At 41.9% G+C, this 18,053-nt stretch overlaps 1 protein-coding gene and 1 non-coding gene across 5 annotated transcripts in view; one reads left to right on the top strand and one right to left on the bottom strand.

Moving 5' to 3' along the window:
- The window catches only part of LOC145401209 (alpha-ketoglutarate-dependent taurine dioxygenase-like), a 276,565-nt gene that overhangs the window by 194,792 nt on the left and 63,720 nt on the right, over nt 1-18,053 (top strand). For all 4 annotated transcript variants that reach the window (XM_080273515.1, XM_080273516.1, XM_080273517.1 and 1 more), the window contains one exon: nt 11,461-11,628. In XM_080273515.1, the coding sequence (XP_080129641.1) occupies nt 11,461-11,628 (168 nt within the window). The remainder of the gene's footprint in view (nt 1-11,460; nt 11,629-18,053) is intronic.
- Nucleotides 2,843-2,961, bottom strand: LOC145401456 (5S ribosomal RNA). The gene has a single exon (XR_013897605.1). It is a non-coding gene; the product is annotated as a 5S ribosomal RNA (ribosomal RNA).

Raw genomic sequence — 18,053 nt, 5'->3', positions numbered from 1 at the left:
TTATTGCTTCCATGGCTGGGAGCCATCTGAGTGTGCCTTTCGCTTTATAGAGGTTATTCTCTCGGGCATGGAAGCATACATTCCTTTCTCATATCCCTTGACGAATGCAAGAAAGCCTTGATTTAATCACGCTTGTTCTAACTCAGCCCGCAACAAGGAGAGGGCCTTTAAAAGGTACCGGAGCCAACCCACCCCTGGATCACATCTTTTATACGTTTCTGCCTGGAATCGTGCTAAGTCTGTTCTTCGCTCTGCAAAAAATAATTTCATCCGTACTAAATGCTCTCAACTCTCTAACTCGAATTCTTCCCTCTCCTTCTGGAGGGAGGTGAGAAGACAGGAAGAAATCAGTAGGATAGAAGTTGTGGAAGCAATGAAGAAAGTTAAATTGGGGAAAGCCCCAGGAATTGATGGAGTGTGTGGTGAAATGCTGAAGCATGGGGGAGAGATAGTAGTAGAATGGATGTGGAAGATGTGCAGATTGGCCTGGGAGGAAGGTAGAGTCCCGGAGGATTGGAAGTCAGGTATAATTATTCTCTTGTACAAAGGAAAAGGGGAAAAAGAAGTGTGTGGTAATCATAGGGGCATTTGTCTTCTTAGTATAATAGGAAAAGTGTATGGTAGGATACTTATTGACAGAGTTAGAGAAAGAACAGAGGAATTAGTTGGAGAAGAACAGGGAGGCTTTAGGAAGGGAAGAGGTTGTGTAGATCAGATATTCATTCTTAGATCTTTAGTGGAAAAGTTTCTAGAGAAGGGAAAGAAGTTGTATGCGACTTTCATGGATTTTGAGAAAGCATATGACAGGGTGGATAGACAAGGATTGTGGAAAGTATTAAGAATATATGGAGTAGATGGGAAGTTGTTGAATGCTGTGAAGAGTATGTATGATGGTGTAAGGCTGCAGTGTGTGTGGATGGTGAACTGAGTGAATTTTTCTATTTGGAGGTTGGGTTGAAACAGGGATGTGTCATGTCTCCATGGTTGTTCAATCTGTACATGGATGGGGTAATTAAAGAGGTACAAGGTAGGGTAGTGGATGTTGGAGTGGCCCTGGTGAGAGAGGATAGTGTTTGGAAACTCCCTGTACTGTTGTTTGCAGATGATACTGTGTTGTTGAGTGAAGACGAAGGGAAGCTGCAAGGCTTGGTGGATGAGTTTGGGAGAGTGTGTAAGAAATCGAATCTAAAGGTGAATGTAGGGAAGAGTAAAGTGATGGTCTTTGAGAGAGGTGAAGTCAGTGAATGTACAGCGAGGCTGGATGGTGAGGAATTGGAAAATGTGAGTACGTTTAAGTACTTGGGTAGTGTGATGAGTAAGGATGGAGGTTTGGAGGGTGAAGTGCTTGAAATGGTATAGCAGGGAAGAAAGGTTGCTGGTTCTTTGAAAGCAGTGATAAGAAACAGGGAAGTGAGCATGGAAGTGAAAAAGTTACTACATGACAGTATTGTGATACCAACTCTAACGTATGGAAGTGAAGCTTGGACGTTGTTGGAAGGACACAAGTCAAAAGTGAGAGCAGTGGAAATGAGTTATTTAAGAGGAGCCTGTGGAGTCACATGGAGAGACAGGCTGACGAATGATGATATAAAGGAGCATTGTGGTGTGGATGTGGATGTGATAGGAAGCGTTATGAGGAACACACTGAGGTGGTTTGGCCATGTGGAGAGGATGGAGGGTGAAAGACTGACGAAGAGAGTGTATGTGAGTGAGGTGGAGGGGGGAAAAGGGAGGGGGAGGCCGAAGATGAGATGGAGGGATGGGGTGGAGAGGTATATGAGAGAGGGGGGTGTGAGTTGGGAGCAGGGCAGTGAAACGGCGGGGGACAGGGCGACGTGGAGGCAATTTGTTTGTGGCCACCCCAAATGGGATTGAGGCGTCTGGCAATAGATAGATAGATAGATCCTTCCCTCCTCTTTCCTACTGTGATGGCTCTGTAGCTATTTCTTCTACTGATAAAGCAGATCTCTTTATTCAGACTTTCTCCTCCAATTCCACCTTAGACGATTCCAGTGATGTAACTCCATCACTTCCCCCCTCTGACTTCCTTATGGCTGACATTAAAATGTCTTCAGCTGATGTATTTTCTGCCATCACAGGCCTCAATACTAATAAGGCATATGGGCCTGATGGAGTCCCTCCTGTTGTTCTCAAGAACTGTGCTTCTGTGCATACACCCTGCCTAGGCAAACTCTTTCGCCTGTGTCTATCAACTTGTACCTTTCCATCTTCCTGGAAGTTTGCTCTCATTCAGCCAGTCCCAAAGAAGGGTAACAATTCCCAACCCTCTAACTTTTGCCCAGTTGCTTTAACATCCTGTATCTCAAAAGTTTTCGAGTCAGTTCCTAATAGAAATATTTTAAAGCATCTTTTCTATCGCAACCTTCTTTCTGATCATCAGTGTGGGTTCCGTAAGGGACGCTCCACTGGCGATCTTCTGACCTACCTTTCAGACTTCTGGTCATTCTTCTTTCGGGACTTTGGCGAAAGCTTTGCCATTGCACTTGACATCTCAAAGGCTTTTGATTGAGTTTGGCATAAATCTTTAATTTTCAAACTTCCCTTTTATGGTTTCTATCCTTCTATCTGTGCCTTCATCTCTAGCTTCCTTTCTGGTCGTTCTATAGCCACTGTTGTAGATGGCCATCATTCTTCTCCTACTGTAGATCTATTAACAGTGGTGTTCCTCACAGTGTTCCTCAGAGCTCTGCCCTATCACCAACTCCATCCATCCATCCATTGCCAGACACCATGTATCCCAAATGGGGTGGCCAAGGGCTTAGAGTTAATTGTTTTACAGGGAGGGGCACTAATCCTCCACCAACCCCACTTGACGTAGGGATGCCAACAGCATCTGGTGTTCCCAGGCGGTCACCCATCCAAGTACTAACCAGACCCAACGTTGCTTAACTTCGCTGATCGGATGGGAAGCGGTGTACTCAACGTGGCATGGCCGTTGGCCTCTTTCTTTTTATTCATCAATGACCTTCTAAGCTGTACATCTAACCCTAACCACTCATATGCTGATGACTCCACCCTTCACCTTTCCATTTGGTTCCCACAACGTCCATCTCACAGTTACTTCAACAAACAAGGGATGCGGCCATGGCACGCCTAATGTCTGACTTGGCTCGTATCTCTGATGGGATAAAAATAATCTGGTTGTTTTTAACGCATCAAAGACTCAGTTTTTACGCCTTTCAACCTGACAAAATCTTCTACAGGAGTACCCACTAATGTTTAATAATATTCGGCTTAATCCTGCATCATCCTTGAACATGCTTGGGGTTTCATTTACTTGGGACATCTCTTGTAAAATCTGCTTCCAGGAGATTAGATGTGCTAAGCTGACTCCATTCCTTCTTTACCCCTGCTCAATTGTTGACTATATACAGGGGTTTTATCCGCTCCTGTGTGGAGTACAACTCTTATGTGTGGAGAGGCTCCCCACATAGAGCTCTTCTCAATAGGGTGGAATCAAAGGCTTTTCATCTCATTAACTCTCCTCCACTTAATGACTTCCCTCAACCTCTGTCTCTTCGCCGCACTGTTGCATCTTTATCTCTTTTGTATTGCTACTTCCATGGTCACTGCTCCTCTGAACTGTCTGCATGCATTCCTCCACCTCTACGGCGGGCATGTAGCACCCGTCTAGCAGCAAACTGTCATCCCTTTTCTGTCCAACTCTCTAATGCAAGAGTTAACCGTTACTCCCAGTCCTTCGTTTATGCAACATGTCAACTCTGGATCTGTCTCCCTCTGTCTGTATTTCCTGCTTCCTATGATCTTCAGTCTTTCAAACACAGTGTGTCCTGGCACCTCGAAATGATCGGATCTTGAATTTGGCTCTCTCTTGTATTTTGTTTTTCTCTTGAAAGGAACAGTTTTGTGGGCTGATGGCCTTCGGTTCCTTCTTCCTCACATTAAAAAAAAAAAAAAAATTGTACCTGCTGCCAGCCAATAAAAAATCTGCATTAGAAATCTCCCCCCTCCTGCTGCCCTAGCGAATCAAAACTCTTCTGCTCCCTACCACTTCATCTCCCCTCCATACCCACCACCAACCCTGTGAGCTGTGAGGCCCACCAACCGTCAGCCCTCCCTCCCTCAACACTCGATCACTTTCATATTACAGTACAGTATAACCTCATTTTTTGTGTGTATTTCTTTCTTTGTTCTTTTTTTGTGATTATCACAGGATGTTTGATGACAACAACTGTCTTATGCTGGATAATAATGTACTTTTAGCCAAAAGGAATGATTCTTCATGCCACATAATGTCAAAGATTTTATGCTTACTGCCGGATACCATTTTAATTTAACCATTGGCTATGCCGGATGATGATGTATGCCTGATAATGCTGTGCCACATAAGCGGGAGTATACTGTATACCATACCTCAAAATATGGTATATAGTTTGCATTCATTTTTAAGAATCGGTATTGTAGAAAATCACATATCCATAAAATCATGAAACACTCCCACTCAAACAAACTTGGTTCTAACAGATCTTTGATCTAATATACAGGTTTTTGGGTCCTCCCCCCTACTAAGGCAGTGAACTTCACCAGGTGTTTGAACTGTGATGAGTTTACTGTTTTTATATTTTCATTCAAGTTGTGCCAATTCTTATTGGAATGAGAGAGAGGTTACAGAGAAAAGATTATGATGAAAAGCAATAAAAGACAGGAATTTAAGGAAATTCAACGAAAGAGGAGAATTAAAAAAAACGAGCCCCTCTACTCTCAAATCAGTTGGTGCCTACATGTTTACGTAGGCACACACATTGGAAACTGTCTCTTACATGTTTAACATGAGGGTTGTTTCTGCTCTCTCTCTCTCTCTCTCTCTCTCATTAACACAGTATAGAACAATCCCAGTTAATCAGGAAGCATGGGGAATTTATCATCCCGGTTACTGATTTTTCTTGGATATCTGACATACAGGCAACTCTTATATATAGGCTGTATCATTTCAGTATAGTATATTCAGTTACCACTGATATCCAGGGCTAAACTAACAGATTCCAGCTTAAACATTACTTCCACTTAAACATACCCCATGGGCATAATACATGTGCTTGGTATGCCTTACCATAGTGCACCATGCATAAAGTAAGTCCATTTGGTTAAGTGTTGGTCATTATATTACCTCATAAAAACCTGGAAAAATAATCTAAAGGAATACAATAGACCCTCGCTGTAACAGACTAATAGGGAAGAAGTCAATTTCACTAAAGCCAGTAGTGCAATAAATCCGATGGTCACCCCCCCCCCATGTAGGAATTCAAGCACGTTTGAAAATAAATGAGTACAATATCATATTGTAGAACTAAAAATGAAAACTATACCCATGTTACACTAATGGCTCATAATTTTGCTCTTTTGCAGCTTATTTCACATCCTTATCATAGCACTTCTTTATGACTAGTACAGTATAACTATAATCTGTTATTACACCTTAGCAGTCATAATGGGGAGAGGGAAATTTCAGGCCAGGTTGGAGCAAAAAAGGATAGAAAACACATGTATTGTACATAGTATCTGTATAGATGACTGTACAGTGCTTACACTGCCCCTCATCTTGTAGGCAGTACACTGAGTGAATTGTCATTAATTGTCACTTTCAGCAGAGATGGCTTCTGGTGGTTCTGGTGTCACATCTGATATAGAAAGTCCTGAGATGCTGGAGGTTGGGGTCCTGGAAGCTGTAGTGCTGGATCCTGAGGCTATGTGGAGCCTAGCTGAGGAGGCTGATGCTTCAGATGCAGTAGAGTCCTCTGACTCTGTGCAGAGCCTCTTGGCAGCACAAGGCACATTCATGAAAAACTGGGAAATCATAGGCTGAATCTTCCATGGCTGCTGCTGCTGCTGTATGAACTCCAGCCTGATGAGTTGCATGGCCTCATAATGTTGAGCCAGAGGTCCTCTAACTCTACTGTATATAAGATGGTCAAAATTGGTGGCATCAGTGCTTGCTGTTAGAGAGGGTCCAAGTGCCTTCTCCTTCTCATCTTTCAGTTTTGCTGGTGTCCTGTCTTCTTGTAGCTCTGCCACAATCTCCTCCTCCATGTGGTGATGGTTGCTAGGCACACCAGCATCCTTATCCAGCCTCTTTTGCAGCTCCTCCTCAGCAGGGTTCCCCTGCCTCGAAGCTGCCAATAGTTCTGCCATTGCCAGTGGCTCAAACCCCTCAAAATCATGTTATGGTACTGCAGTCTTGGGGGTACTGAGGAGTTTGTGCCACCCATTCCTGAGTATGGCAAGTGGCACTGTCTTCCATGCCTCTGCCCAGTTGAAGATTGCATCCTTTGTGGTGTATTTCTTGAAAAATTCTGCGGGGTTTTCTTGCTTCTGGTCTGTCATAGATAGCCTGGTCCATCCCATCCTAAGTCACAATGAGGCACTGTTGCAGGTAGAGGTTTCTGTAGTGCCTCTTGGCATTCTCTATGACTCTTTGGCAGGACCAAGGCCTTGATTCATCCATCCTTACTGCAGAGTTTGGTGGAGGAAGGATGGGGTGTGTTCCCCAACAGCAGCACTTCCTTTATTTTGTCAGGACTGATGTCATCCCATTTTCGGTGCTGTCTCACAGAAGGGTCAGAATTGTGGTGGAATATGTCATTAATGATATCCTGAGTAAACTAGACAGACTTGTTCCCATGGTACTCCACAGGAAGCTTGGTCATTATGTCCTTGAGTGACCTGGGTCACTCACACTTGACTACTGTGACTGTCTGTAGGCAATGATAGCCAGGAGCATTGTCACAGGCCAGAATGAAGAGCCACTCCATCATTGTTTTATGCCTTGGAGTGTTGCCAGTGTCTTTGGAAGCATGGATGTTTTGAGGAAGAACAGGCCAAAAGAACCCAGTCTCATCTGCATGATATAAATGAAGCTCAGGCAGGCCCTCCTCCTATTCCATCAGCTTCTTAAGATTCTGAACGAATAGCTCCACAACATTGACATCAGCGTTGAGCAGCTCTCCAGTTATGGCCTTGTTAACATTATCATCATATCTCCTGAACCTCCACAGCCAGCCATCACTACACTTGAAATCTGTTGTACCAAGGTGCTGCTGAAAGTGTTTGTGTTGCATGTTGATGTCCAGGCCACGCACAGGAACACCCTCAGCTTGCTCTTGCACCTACCACTCATGCACAGCTTCATTCAACTTCTTGTTCAGCAGCTTCCTTTCCTGAACACATCCTTCCCCTTCCTCCTGCTTTGTTTTCTTCATTGCTGCTGTTCTTTTATCTTTATCCTTAAGGATGTCATGAAGCATCATCATCTTAAGGTCTTACTTGTTCTTGCGTTCAGCCCTGCTCATGCTTTCCTTGTGGGCATCAATCACCTCCATGTTCACAGTGATAATACTCCTCCTCTCTTTGCCTTTTCAGAAGAGGTGCTTGGAAATTCCTTACTGAATACTGTTTTTCACAGTCACTATGGAAAAACACTTAGCAAAATTGAGAGATGTGAGATGTGCAAATGGTTTTCTGAACTCTGTGAAAAATGCGACAAGACTGAGGCCGATCACATGGTACAAAATGTGTCCACAGTCTCTGGTCTCACCCAGACCTTTTGCTCCCCAAACCTCATCCCCACAACATCCTGGAGAGTGGTCAAAACCCTTGGCTCTGACCACCTCCCTATCATCACTACCAAAACCAGAATCACCCCAGCTGGCCACAGACACACATACACTAATTATAAAACAGCCAACTGGGAGGCCTTCACCACTGAAACAGAACAACACTTTGAAACATTAAACAGTACATCCATCAGAAACATCAACACCGCTGTGTACACTTTCAGTACAATTATTCAAAATGCAGAATAAAGACACGTCCCTAGAGACAACAGAAAGAGACACAACCCCAACTTCACGCCAGAAATTCAAGGCCTCATTAGTCAATGTGACACACTACGACACTCCCCAATACCCCATACACAAGACACCATACAACATATACAAGAACTCAACACACAGATAAATAATAAAATATCAGAACAGCTAACATCAAATTGGAATAATTATCTCCAAACTAAATGGATAGGAGAGAGAGTGAGAGAATGGGAGTATGGATGGGGTATATGTGCAGGAGTAGGTGAGAATGAGAGGGCAAAAGAAGCAGTGTGTATTGTTGTGAGTAAAAGAGGGAAGAAGAACATAAGAGAGTATGGATCAGTTGGCTCAAGGATTGTGTGGGTAAGATTGAAAGTTGGAATACAAATGTGGGCGATAGTGTGCGTGTATGCTCCAACGCAAGATCGTGCAAGCAGAGTGAGAGAAGAGTTCTGGACAAATGTGAAAGTGTGCATGGAAAAGTTTGGAAGGAATCAGAGTGTGTTTTTGATTGGTGATATGAATGGTAAAGTAGGGAATGTAAAGGTGAATGGAATAGTTGGTGAGTGGGGTGTGCCTGCTGAGATAGATGAGAATGGCAGTGGATTAGTGGACATTTGTGCTGGGAGGGGGTTGTTGATAGCCAATACCCTCTTCAGGCACAAAATGATCCACAGGTATACATGGCGAATGATGAGAAGGGTGAGTTGTGAACTGAATGAAAGGAAAACAATGATTGATTATGTGTGTGTGGATGAAAGGATATGAAGATGTGTAATGGATGCAAGAGCTAATAGAGGTTGGGGTAGTGGGCTTTCTGACCACTACTTGGTGGTGGCCAGAATCAAGATCCAAGTAAGATGGAGAAATAGAAGAAGGGAAGGACGGGAGGAAGGGGTAGTTGCAAGGAGAGTGGAAAGGTTACAAGAGGATGAGAAAAAGGCAGAATATAAGAGAGAAGTGAAGGAACGATTGGGTTAATATGAATTGGAGCAGATGGGGGACGTGGAAGGTGTGTGCAAGATATTCACAAAAGAAATATGTGCAGCATATGATGTGGTGTATGGGATGAAGAGAAGACGGAAGGGGGTGCAAGGAACAGCATGGTGGAATGAAGAGGTGAGACAGGCTGTGGCACAAAAGAAGAAAGCATACAATGAATGGATGAGAAATAGGGGTGTGGAAGAAGTTGAGAGGTGGGAGAGAGAGTTATATGTAGAAAGGAAGAGAGAGGTGAAAAGATTAGTAAGAGAGAGTAAGAAAAGAGTGGATGAGGAATTCGGAAGGAATTTGAATGTAAAGTGGAGGGACTGTAAGAAAATGTTCTGGAAAGAGGTGAAGAGAGTAAGACAGCGTGGCAGTGAAGTCAGAAGGAGAGTGAAAGATAAAAATGGTAGCTTACTAGTGGAGAAGGGAGAAAAAGTGAGCAGATGGAGAGAACACTTTAAGGAATTGTTGAACATAGAGAATGGAAGTAATGCGAGTATAAGTGGCTGGGAGAAGGAGGGAGGTGAGACGACAGGAAGAAATCAGTAGGATAGAAGTTGTGGAAGCAATGAAGAAAGTCAGACTGGGGAAAGCCTCAGGAATTGATGGAGTGTGTGGTGAAATGCTGAAAACTGGGGTCTGAGAGATAGTACTAGAATGGATGTGGAAGATGTGCAGATTGGCCTGGGAGGAAGGTAGAGTCCCAGAGGATTGGAAGTCAGGTATAATTATTCCCTTGTACAAAGGAAAAGGAGAAAAAGAAGTGTGTGGTAATCATAGAGGCATTTGTCTTCTTAGTGTAATAGGAAAAGTGTATGGTAGGATAGTTATTGACAGAGCTAGGGAAATTTCAGAGGAATTAGTTGGAGAAGAACCGGTAGGCTTTAGGAAGGGAAGAGGTTGTGTAGATCAGATATTCATTCTTTGATCTTTAGTGGAAAAGTTTCTAGAGAAGGGAAAGAAGTTGTATGTGGCCTTCATGGATTTGCAGAAAGCATATGACAGGGTGGATAGACAAGGATTGTGGAAAGAATTAAGAATATATGGAGTAGATGGGAAGTTGTTGAATGCTGTGAAGAGTATGTATGATGGTGCTAAGGCTGCAGTGTGTGTGGATGGTGAACTGAGTGAATTTTTTTCTGTTTAAAGGTTGGGTTGAAACAGGGATGTGTCATGTCTCCACGGTTGTTCAATCTGTATGTGGATGGGGTAATAAAAGAGATACAAGGTAGGGCAGTGGATGTTGGAGTGGCCCTGGTGAGAGAGGGTAGTGTTTGGGAACTCCCTGTACTGTTGTTTGCAGATGATACTTTGTTGTTAAATGAAGACGAAGGGGAGCTCAAGGCTTGGTGAATGAGTTGGGAGTGTTTGTAAGAAATGGAATCTAAAGGCGATTGTAGGGAGATGTAAAGTTCATGATCTTTGAGGGACGTGAAGCTACTGAATGTAACAGTGAGGCTGGATGAGGAGGAAATGGAAAATGTAAGTGCATTTAACTACTTGGGTAGTGTGATGAGTAAGGATGGAAGTTTAGAGAGTGAAATGCTTGAAAGGGTATAATAGGGGAGAAAGGTTGCTGGTTCTTTGAAGCCAGTTATAAGGAACAGGGAAGTCAGCATGGAAGTAAAGAAGTCACTGCATGACAGTATTGTGATACCAACTCTGACATATGGAAGTGAAACGTGAACCTTATTGGAAGGACACATGTCAAGAGTGAGAGCAGTGGAAATGAGTTATTTGAGAGGAGTCTGTGGAGTTACATGGGGAGACAGACTTACAAATGAGGAAGTGAAGGAGCGCAGTGGTGCGGATGTGGATGTAATAAGAAGTGTTTGGAGTAATACACTGAGGTGGTTTGGCCACATTGAGAGGATGGAGAGTGAGAGTCTGACAAAGAGAGAGTATGCCAGTGAAGTGGAAGGGGGAGAGGGAGGGGGAGGCCAAGGATGTGATGAAGGGATGGAGTGGAGAGGTATATGAGAGAGGGAGATGTGAGTTGGGAATGGGACAGTGAAATGGCATTGGACAGGACGATATGGAGGCAGTTTGTTTGTGGCCATCCCTTATGAGATTGAGGTGTCTGGCAATAGATAGATTGATGAAAAAGAAAGAAGAGTAATAAAAAGTGATATGAAAGATGAGAGAAATGCGAAGAATGGAGGTCAAACACAGAAAAAGAATGATGTATGTGAAGGAAGAAGTAGGCAGCACTTCATCAAGTGAGTGGATGATGGTTGCCACCACCTACCACCACATCATTGTACATAAGTGGCCTGAGTATTATTTATAATGGATATGTATGCATGTTGAAAGAGAGAAGATAAAAGTGCTTATAGGCTTTCTGAAGACACTAATGAACCAACTCAGTCATGTTATCAGAAACTCACGATGCCAAAACTAATTCATGTACTATAGTTGAAAATATTTTATATACAAGTTGTATATGCAACAGTTACTGTATTCAAAATGCATAGTTAGGAAAAATCAGCTTTAGCCAAGGGATGGATGAGTATCCATGCATATTACACCACCTCCCTTAACACATACACACACACACACACACACACACACACACAAAAGGCAAAGTACAACATCATTTTAATTCAGTAATATGTTTGCATTGAAGGTTAGTGTCCCAAGCAGCGGACCCACGGTATTCGTCCCTCTGACTGATATTGTGGAGGAGTTACCTAAGAAGCAACTGCTGAGGTGGGAACGGCTTTCCATGATCAGTGACCGTCGTTCTGGGCCCGTCCACCCTCTCATTTATTCTCACCCCATCACAAAGAAAAAGGCTAGTATTGAAAGCTCCTAATAATTACTTTTTCATGGTTAACAATAGTTATTGACCCAAACAGACACCATTCCTGATCAGTTTCTTGAGTGATTAATGTCCTAAAGTAGATCCTCTAATTTAGACATCATTTGGTACCATAAACTTTGCAAAATATAAGTTGTCTAAGTTCAAATAGACTTCTTTTGGAGAGAAGTAAGTTGGTGCTAAGGGTGACAGGTGACAAACAGATGAAATGAGTTTTTTTTTTTTTTTTTTTTTTTAATATTATTGCCTTACTCTTTTATTTGAACATGAAAATAATTTGAACAAAATTATAGCATACCATTTCCATTACCTTCCTTCCAGCATATTACTAATTGAATAATTACTTACCATTGGATTATTAATAATAATAAAGAAAACCTATGGTGGTAATGTTGAAAAATATAAAATATCAAAGCCTGAATGAGTCCATCAACTGGTGCACACAGGTACCTCCCAGCTGCTGCTTTCATCATGTTTGATCACGGATTCGTTTGGTTGTATCTCTGTCTAATGCCGTCTTGTAATCCAAATACAGTATATGCTGTCTACCCACCCATCTCTTTTCAGTATCATTTCTGCAACTTTTAATAGGTTAGTAACACATGATTTTCCCTTTCTAAAACCAAATTGTCTTTCTGTTATCATATTGTGTTTTTCCAGGTGATTTACCCAAATTCTTCATAAAAGTTTTTCTTCTTGCTTACGACGCTGGTCAGTGATACTGGTCAGTAGTTAAGTGGATTTTGTCTATTTCCATTCTTGAAAAGGGGCACAATATTGGCTTTCTTCCAAAATTTCATGTAGTTTTCATTGTCATAAGGATTCTCTGAATATTAAATGTAATGGACTGCTTAGCTTTTTTTGTACAATCCAGTAATACCCAACACGAGATCTCGTCAGTGCCATTGGATTTTCTCCTGTCTAATTTCCTTACCTCTTCCTGGACCTCTTGTTTCGTTATACATATATTTGTTAATACACGTGGGCATGCTTGTTTGTTTTCATCTCTCGCAAATCTAATTTCTTTGTAAAAAGTGGCTGGAAATTTTTGTTTAATACTTCACAAATATCTTTTTCACTGATACAGATTTTCCCCTTATCCGTGGTGGATTGTATTTTATCTGTTACTTTTGCTTTTCTTTGTATGTAGCTGTAAAACAACTTTGGCTGATCAATACTTTTCTTTTTAATGTCGTCCTTAGACTTCCTTTGAGCTTCTCTCCTTATCCTTGTATAATCATTTCTTGGCTGCTTGCAGTTGTTATATGCTCTCTCGCTTTTATTTCTTCTGTATGTGATCCACGGCATATCTCTTTACTCCTTTGCATTTTTACAATCAGTGTTAAACCAGTTCTTTAGCCTTATTTCTGTGTCTTTGTGCAGTGGGACATAATTATGGAAACCTGTTTCATAAAATTCACAGAATTTTTTATATATAACATTTATATCTTGTCCTCTTAGCTCCTTTTCCCAGTCTATATCATTGCAGTACATCTTTAGGTCATGATAGTTGCCATTTTTGTGGTTTAGTCTCTTTTTGTAATTTCCATTACCTCTAACTATATCACATGCTATCCTGAAATTATAATCTAATACTGCATGATTGCTTTTGCCGAATATGGGGTGACATTATATTGACAGTTTCATTTTCTTGCCTAGTAAATATGAAATCTAATAATGAGTCTTCTGGTCATCTTTTTCTGGTGTTCTCCTTTACATGTTGTGCTAAAAAATATTCCTGTGTAAGATCCAAGAGCTTTTGGTCCCAACAGCTTTCTTGGCATTTTACATCTAGAGTTTTCCAGTTTATATTTGTGTTAAAATCTCTCATTAGTATAGTTTTTCAGATTTTTCTTCTATTTTCTGTAGTAGGGTTCTTAAACTTTGAATCGTCTTTTCTGCCAGGTCGTCATATTCACCTCTATCCCATGTGTTTGCCTTGGGTGGCAAATATAAATTTGCCACAGTTATTATCCCTTCAGATGTATTAATCTCTACTGCAACTACATTTGCTTGTGAGGGTATATCTATTTCTATCCCTTTTTCTTGGAGTCTTTTCTTTGTTAGTGTCATAACTCCTCCTTTTTTTAAATTTTTCTCTCTTTGCCAAATATTGTACAGTACTCATCCAAATTTAGAATCGTTTAATATCCTTGGGGTTAATTTTGTTTCTGTTGGACAAATAATATGAGGCTCATTTTCTATGATATAGTCTTTTATCTCTAATAATTTGGGTACCATTCCATCTACATTTGAGTACATCAGCTTAGTCATATTGTTCACATATTTGACATTGGTTGAGTCTACAGTCTTGCGTTTCTTTAGTCCCTGCTGTTTATTTGCCATTTTTTTAAATTGCAATCCTACTACTTTGTAAAAGAAATTTACTTCTCTCTTCATCTGATCTTGCATTATTCTTTCTTTTTGCTTCTTCCCTATCTTCCTTTAGTAATCCCCATTCCTCTTGAGTTAGGCACCTTTTTATCCACACTTCTTTGTACTCATCTGATTACTTAAAGTTTGTTAGCATTTTTTAAGACCTCTTCTACAGTATTCACACTCTGGAAGGTTACTTTCCTGGGCTTTGACTTATTTCTCTCATATTTCCCTAATCTCTTAAATTCCTTTACACCTTTCTTACAGATTTCCTTTGATATCCACACTTCTTTGTACTTCTCAGATTCCTTAACCCCTGAAGTACGCAATTCACTCAGCTTTCACCAAGGTAAAAATTTTTCTTCCACATTTCAAGGGACTGAATTTACACACCTGAAAATGTTTGTTTCAGCCAGATTGACCAAATAGTTATCGCATAATTGCCCGTCAAAGATGCAAAAAAGTTACCAATCCCCCGTGGGAAAAAATAGAAAAAGGTTCAGAAAATGCATTATTTATGGTCAGTAATTATATATAAATAACTAATATCAATGAGAAGTGTTCCCTAGGCATGAAATGTCAGTCTGGCATATGCCCTTAGCAACAAAACAAGCCAGGTGAAAAGTGGAGGTGGAGTGTGTATGGTTGGAGGGGAGAGGAGGACGGAGGGATAGGGGAGGAGGGAGAGAGGAGAAGGGTTGCTATGCACACACACCATTGTAGGGGGTATGTTGGGGTTTGGTTGGTTGGGAGGGGACAATGTGGAGATGACGCAATGGGGCTGAGGGAGGTAAAGCGACGGTGGAGGGGGGGGTTTCTTCTCCCCCACCTTAGGGGGCCAATCACGCCATACCACCCTAGACACTCTAGCTCTCATTGGTCTGATCCTATATATGTCACCAATGGGGTGGATTTACCCTCCCCCAGTTTTGTGTGTGTCTTTATCGATCGTGCGGGATGGGCTGGCGTGTCAAATTACACAAAAGCACTATCGTGCGGCATCGGTCTTGAGGGGTTAAGTTCGTTAGCGTTTTTAATACCTCATCTACAGTATTCACACTTTGGAAGGTTACTTTTAGGGGCCTTGACTTGTTTCTCACATATTTCCCTAATCTCTTAAATTCCTTTACATCTTTCTCACAGATTTCATCTAATACTACTTTCAGTATGTTCATTATATTTACTATCTCCTTGTTATCTCCGGTGATTCTATTCCTTATTTCTTCTTCACCCCTACAAGTGATGGCTTTAGATTTGTTAATCCCATCTGTTTCCCTTATCATCCTTGGGTTCATCCTTATGATGTCTTTCACTTCTCCTGTCAGTCTTTTGTTTCAGCCTTGTTTTTTAGATCTTGACTTGTTTTGGCTATCTTTGCCCATGTATTTTGTACTTCCTCTGTGTAGTTTCTAACAATTTCATTTGCCTGAGTTATCTTCTCACCAGTGTCTCTGCTTTGCTGTATCAGATTACATGCTTGTCAAATTATGTCTTTATCATTACTGTACTCCTTCAAACCTCTTTCACGGGCAACTACTGTATTTCTGATTTTGTTTATTTTCTGCCTCAGAATGCCCACCTCAGCTTGTAACTCACCTATTGTTGCACATTTGCTGCTTAATTCCTGTACCAGTTCCTCATTTTTCCCTTTTGTTGGTACAGTTCCTTCCTGATTTCATCCAATTCCAGTTTGAAAGTTTTCCAATTTGTTCACTTTCTCTGATAATTTATTAAATGTAACCAGTTCCACCAGGTCTGTGTAGTCATCATTTTGTTTCTTATTGTTTCCACTCCTCTTACATAGATGCACTTCTTGAAAGTACACCATCTTATAGAGGTTTACTTTCTACTTATACAGAGTAGCATCTCCGTTGTCAATGTTGAAATTTACCCAGCGCTTGTCTGTTTACCCGACGCGGCGCCAGTCATCTGTTGATGCCGCAAATTCCTTAGGGCCCTGATTATTTAGTATACTTTCTTTGGACATCACTTTTTTGCTTCTGCTTAATGTACAATCATCAGTAATTTAGCTTTGTACCTAGCTTGACTCATTTTTAGATATACTGTACTTAGGGTGAGGCGGTGGCAGAACCAGTAGTGAGGCGGCCTGCAGTCCTAATAGACCAAGGTTCAAATCCCGGCTAGGGCAGGGAACAGTTTAAGGATTTGAATTTCTTAAAAAGCAGACTTTTCTGATCTACCAGATGATCCACCATGTCATAAAAGTCTATCTATCTATCTATTGCCAGACGCCTCAGTCCCGTTTGGGGTGGCCACAAACAAATCGCCTCCAAGTCACCCTGTCCCCCGCCATTTCACTGCCCTGCTCCCAACTCACACCCCCCTCTCTCATATACCTCTATCATAAAAGTACACCTGCTAATACCAGTACACCAGTCCTGTATGAAACAGCCCTAGCATGTATTCAAAATGGATGGTGGGTGTTAGTGCCAAAGTGGTGACATGTGGAGATGTAGGAGGACTCCTGGGCCCCAAGGAGGACTACTGGGACTTGGGAATAGACCCCTGAAGCCTTTGCCCAGAATTGGACATGTGTATAAAAAAAAAAAAAAAAAAAAAAAAAAAAAAAAAATGCAGCTGAGCAGAGCGCAGAGCGTGGCGACACATGTCTGCTTTGTTCTGTGGTCCTAGACTGTGTGTGTGTGTGTGTGTGTGTGTGTGTTTACACCTAGTTGTGATATACAGGAAATGAGCTATGCTCCTGGGGTTCCATCTTTGTTTTTTCATAAGTCAGATTTTGCTTTAAGCTCGTTTAAGTTTTTAAACTGGACGATCTCATTGTCCAAGGTATTCCACAGGTCTGTACATCTGTATGGAAAACTGTATTTCTTGATATCCTTTAACCCCTATCTGCCGGCTGACATGTATGCACGATAGGATTCAGGGCGTGGAGGGCCGCCAGTTGACTTGACATACCGCACTCATCTTCCCGTCACTGTTTAAGCGTGGGCCCATTTTCTGTGATACCTACAGGGTAGGTAGGACCCCCAGGTATCCTGTGGTTGCGCAGTTCAGTTTGTACTCGGCAGTGGTAGCAAGAGGTGCCATGTCATCTTCCTTGACATCGTTCGATTCTGTCCCATCGCATGAAGGGCCGATTGCCTCATCAATCCTCGCGAAAGTTCAGCCCTTATTGCCAGGTAAAGGGCTTAGTGATAGTGCCATAGGACGTGCCCTTGACGTTACTGTCTCCTCTCGTATACTCAGCACGAGTACGTCCTCTGAGGAGAAAAAAAAGCTACCACGTGGAGAGTGAGCTCTCTCGCTTTCCAACCCCTACTTGCTCTCCGACACCAGAGAGGGCTCTCCAACTTCTCCAGGAGGAAGGGACAGTCTACGAGTGATGATTTCGGCAATGAGGAGGTGCAAGATGACCCAGGACATCGGGAAAGTGACTGCGGACCTGGCGGTCATCTGCGGAAAAAAACGCCGCAGAGCCGTTTCCCCCACACTCTAGCCGCCTGCTTGCGCTCCCCCACACCTCAGCCTACCACTTCAAGGGCAGAATCTCCACAACCAAGCCCTTCGGGAGTGGTATGAATACTGAGCAGGTGTGTGGGGAAGTGTAAATAGTGTACAGCAGTGCAGAAGTTTGTGTATTTTCATAAATGAGTGAAACGTGTGATATTGTAAGTGAATTATAGAAAGTGCTAAGATATAAGTCTTTTATAAGTTCTACAAGTGCATATAAGTGATTTATAGTAAGTGCAATACAGGAGTTGATACTGTTTACTGGATATTGGTTAGAAAATTATTGGATATACCTTGAGTTTGCCTACCTGTTACCTGAAAGAAAACCACTTGTGAGCGGGCCACAATGAACAATACCTGCTTCAGTATACCTAAATTATTTCACTCAATACTCAGGGGGATAGTGCCAAATATGAGCATCAGTGTATCTGTGATGTGAAGTACAAATAATGTTAGGTGTGTGAAACATTTCTATGATTTTCACTATAACTCTGATTAGTACAAAGCAGTCTGATTTACAGTACAAATAA

This window comes from Coenobita brevimanus, chromosome 55 (genome assembly GCF_032717465.1).
Source record: "Coenobita brevimanus isolate Jiangsu-jjx chromosome 55, ASM3271746v2, whole genome shotgun sequence".
Lineage (NCBI taxonomy): Eukaryota > Metazoa > Arthropoda > Malacostraca > Decapoda > Coenobitidae > Coenobita > Coenobita brevimanus.
Note: the sequence above shows the minus strand (reverse complement) of the source record. Positions and strands in the feature narration are given on the sequence as shown.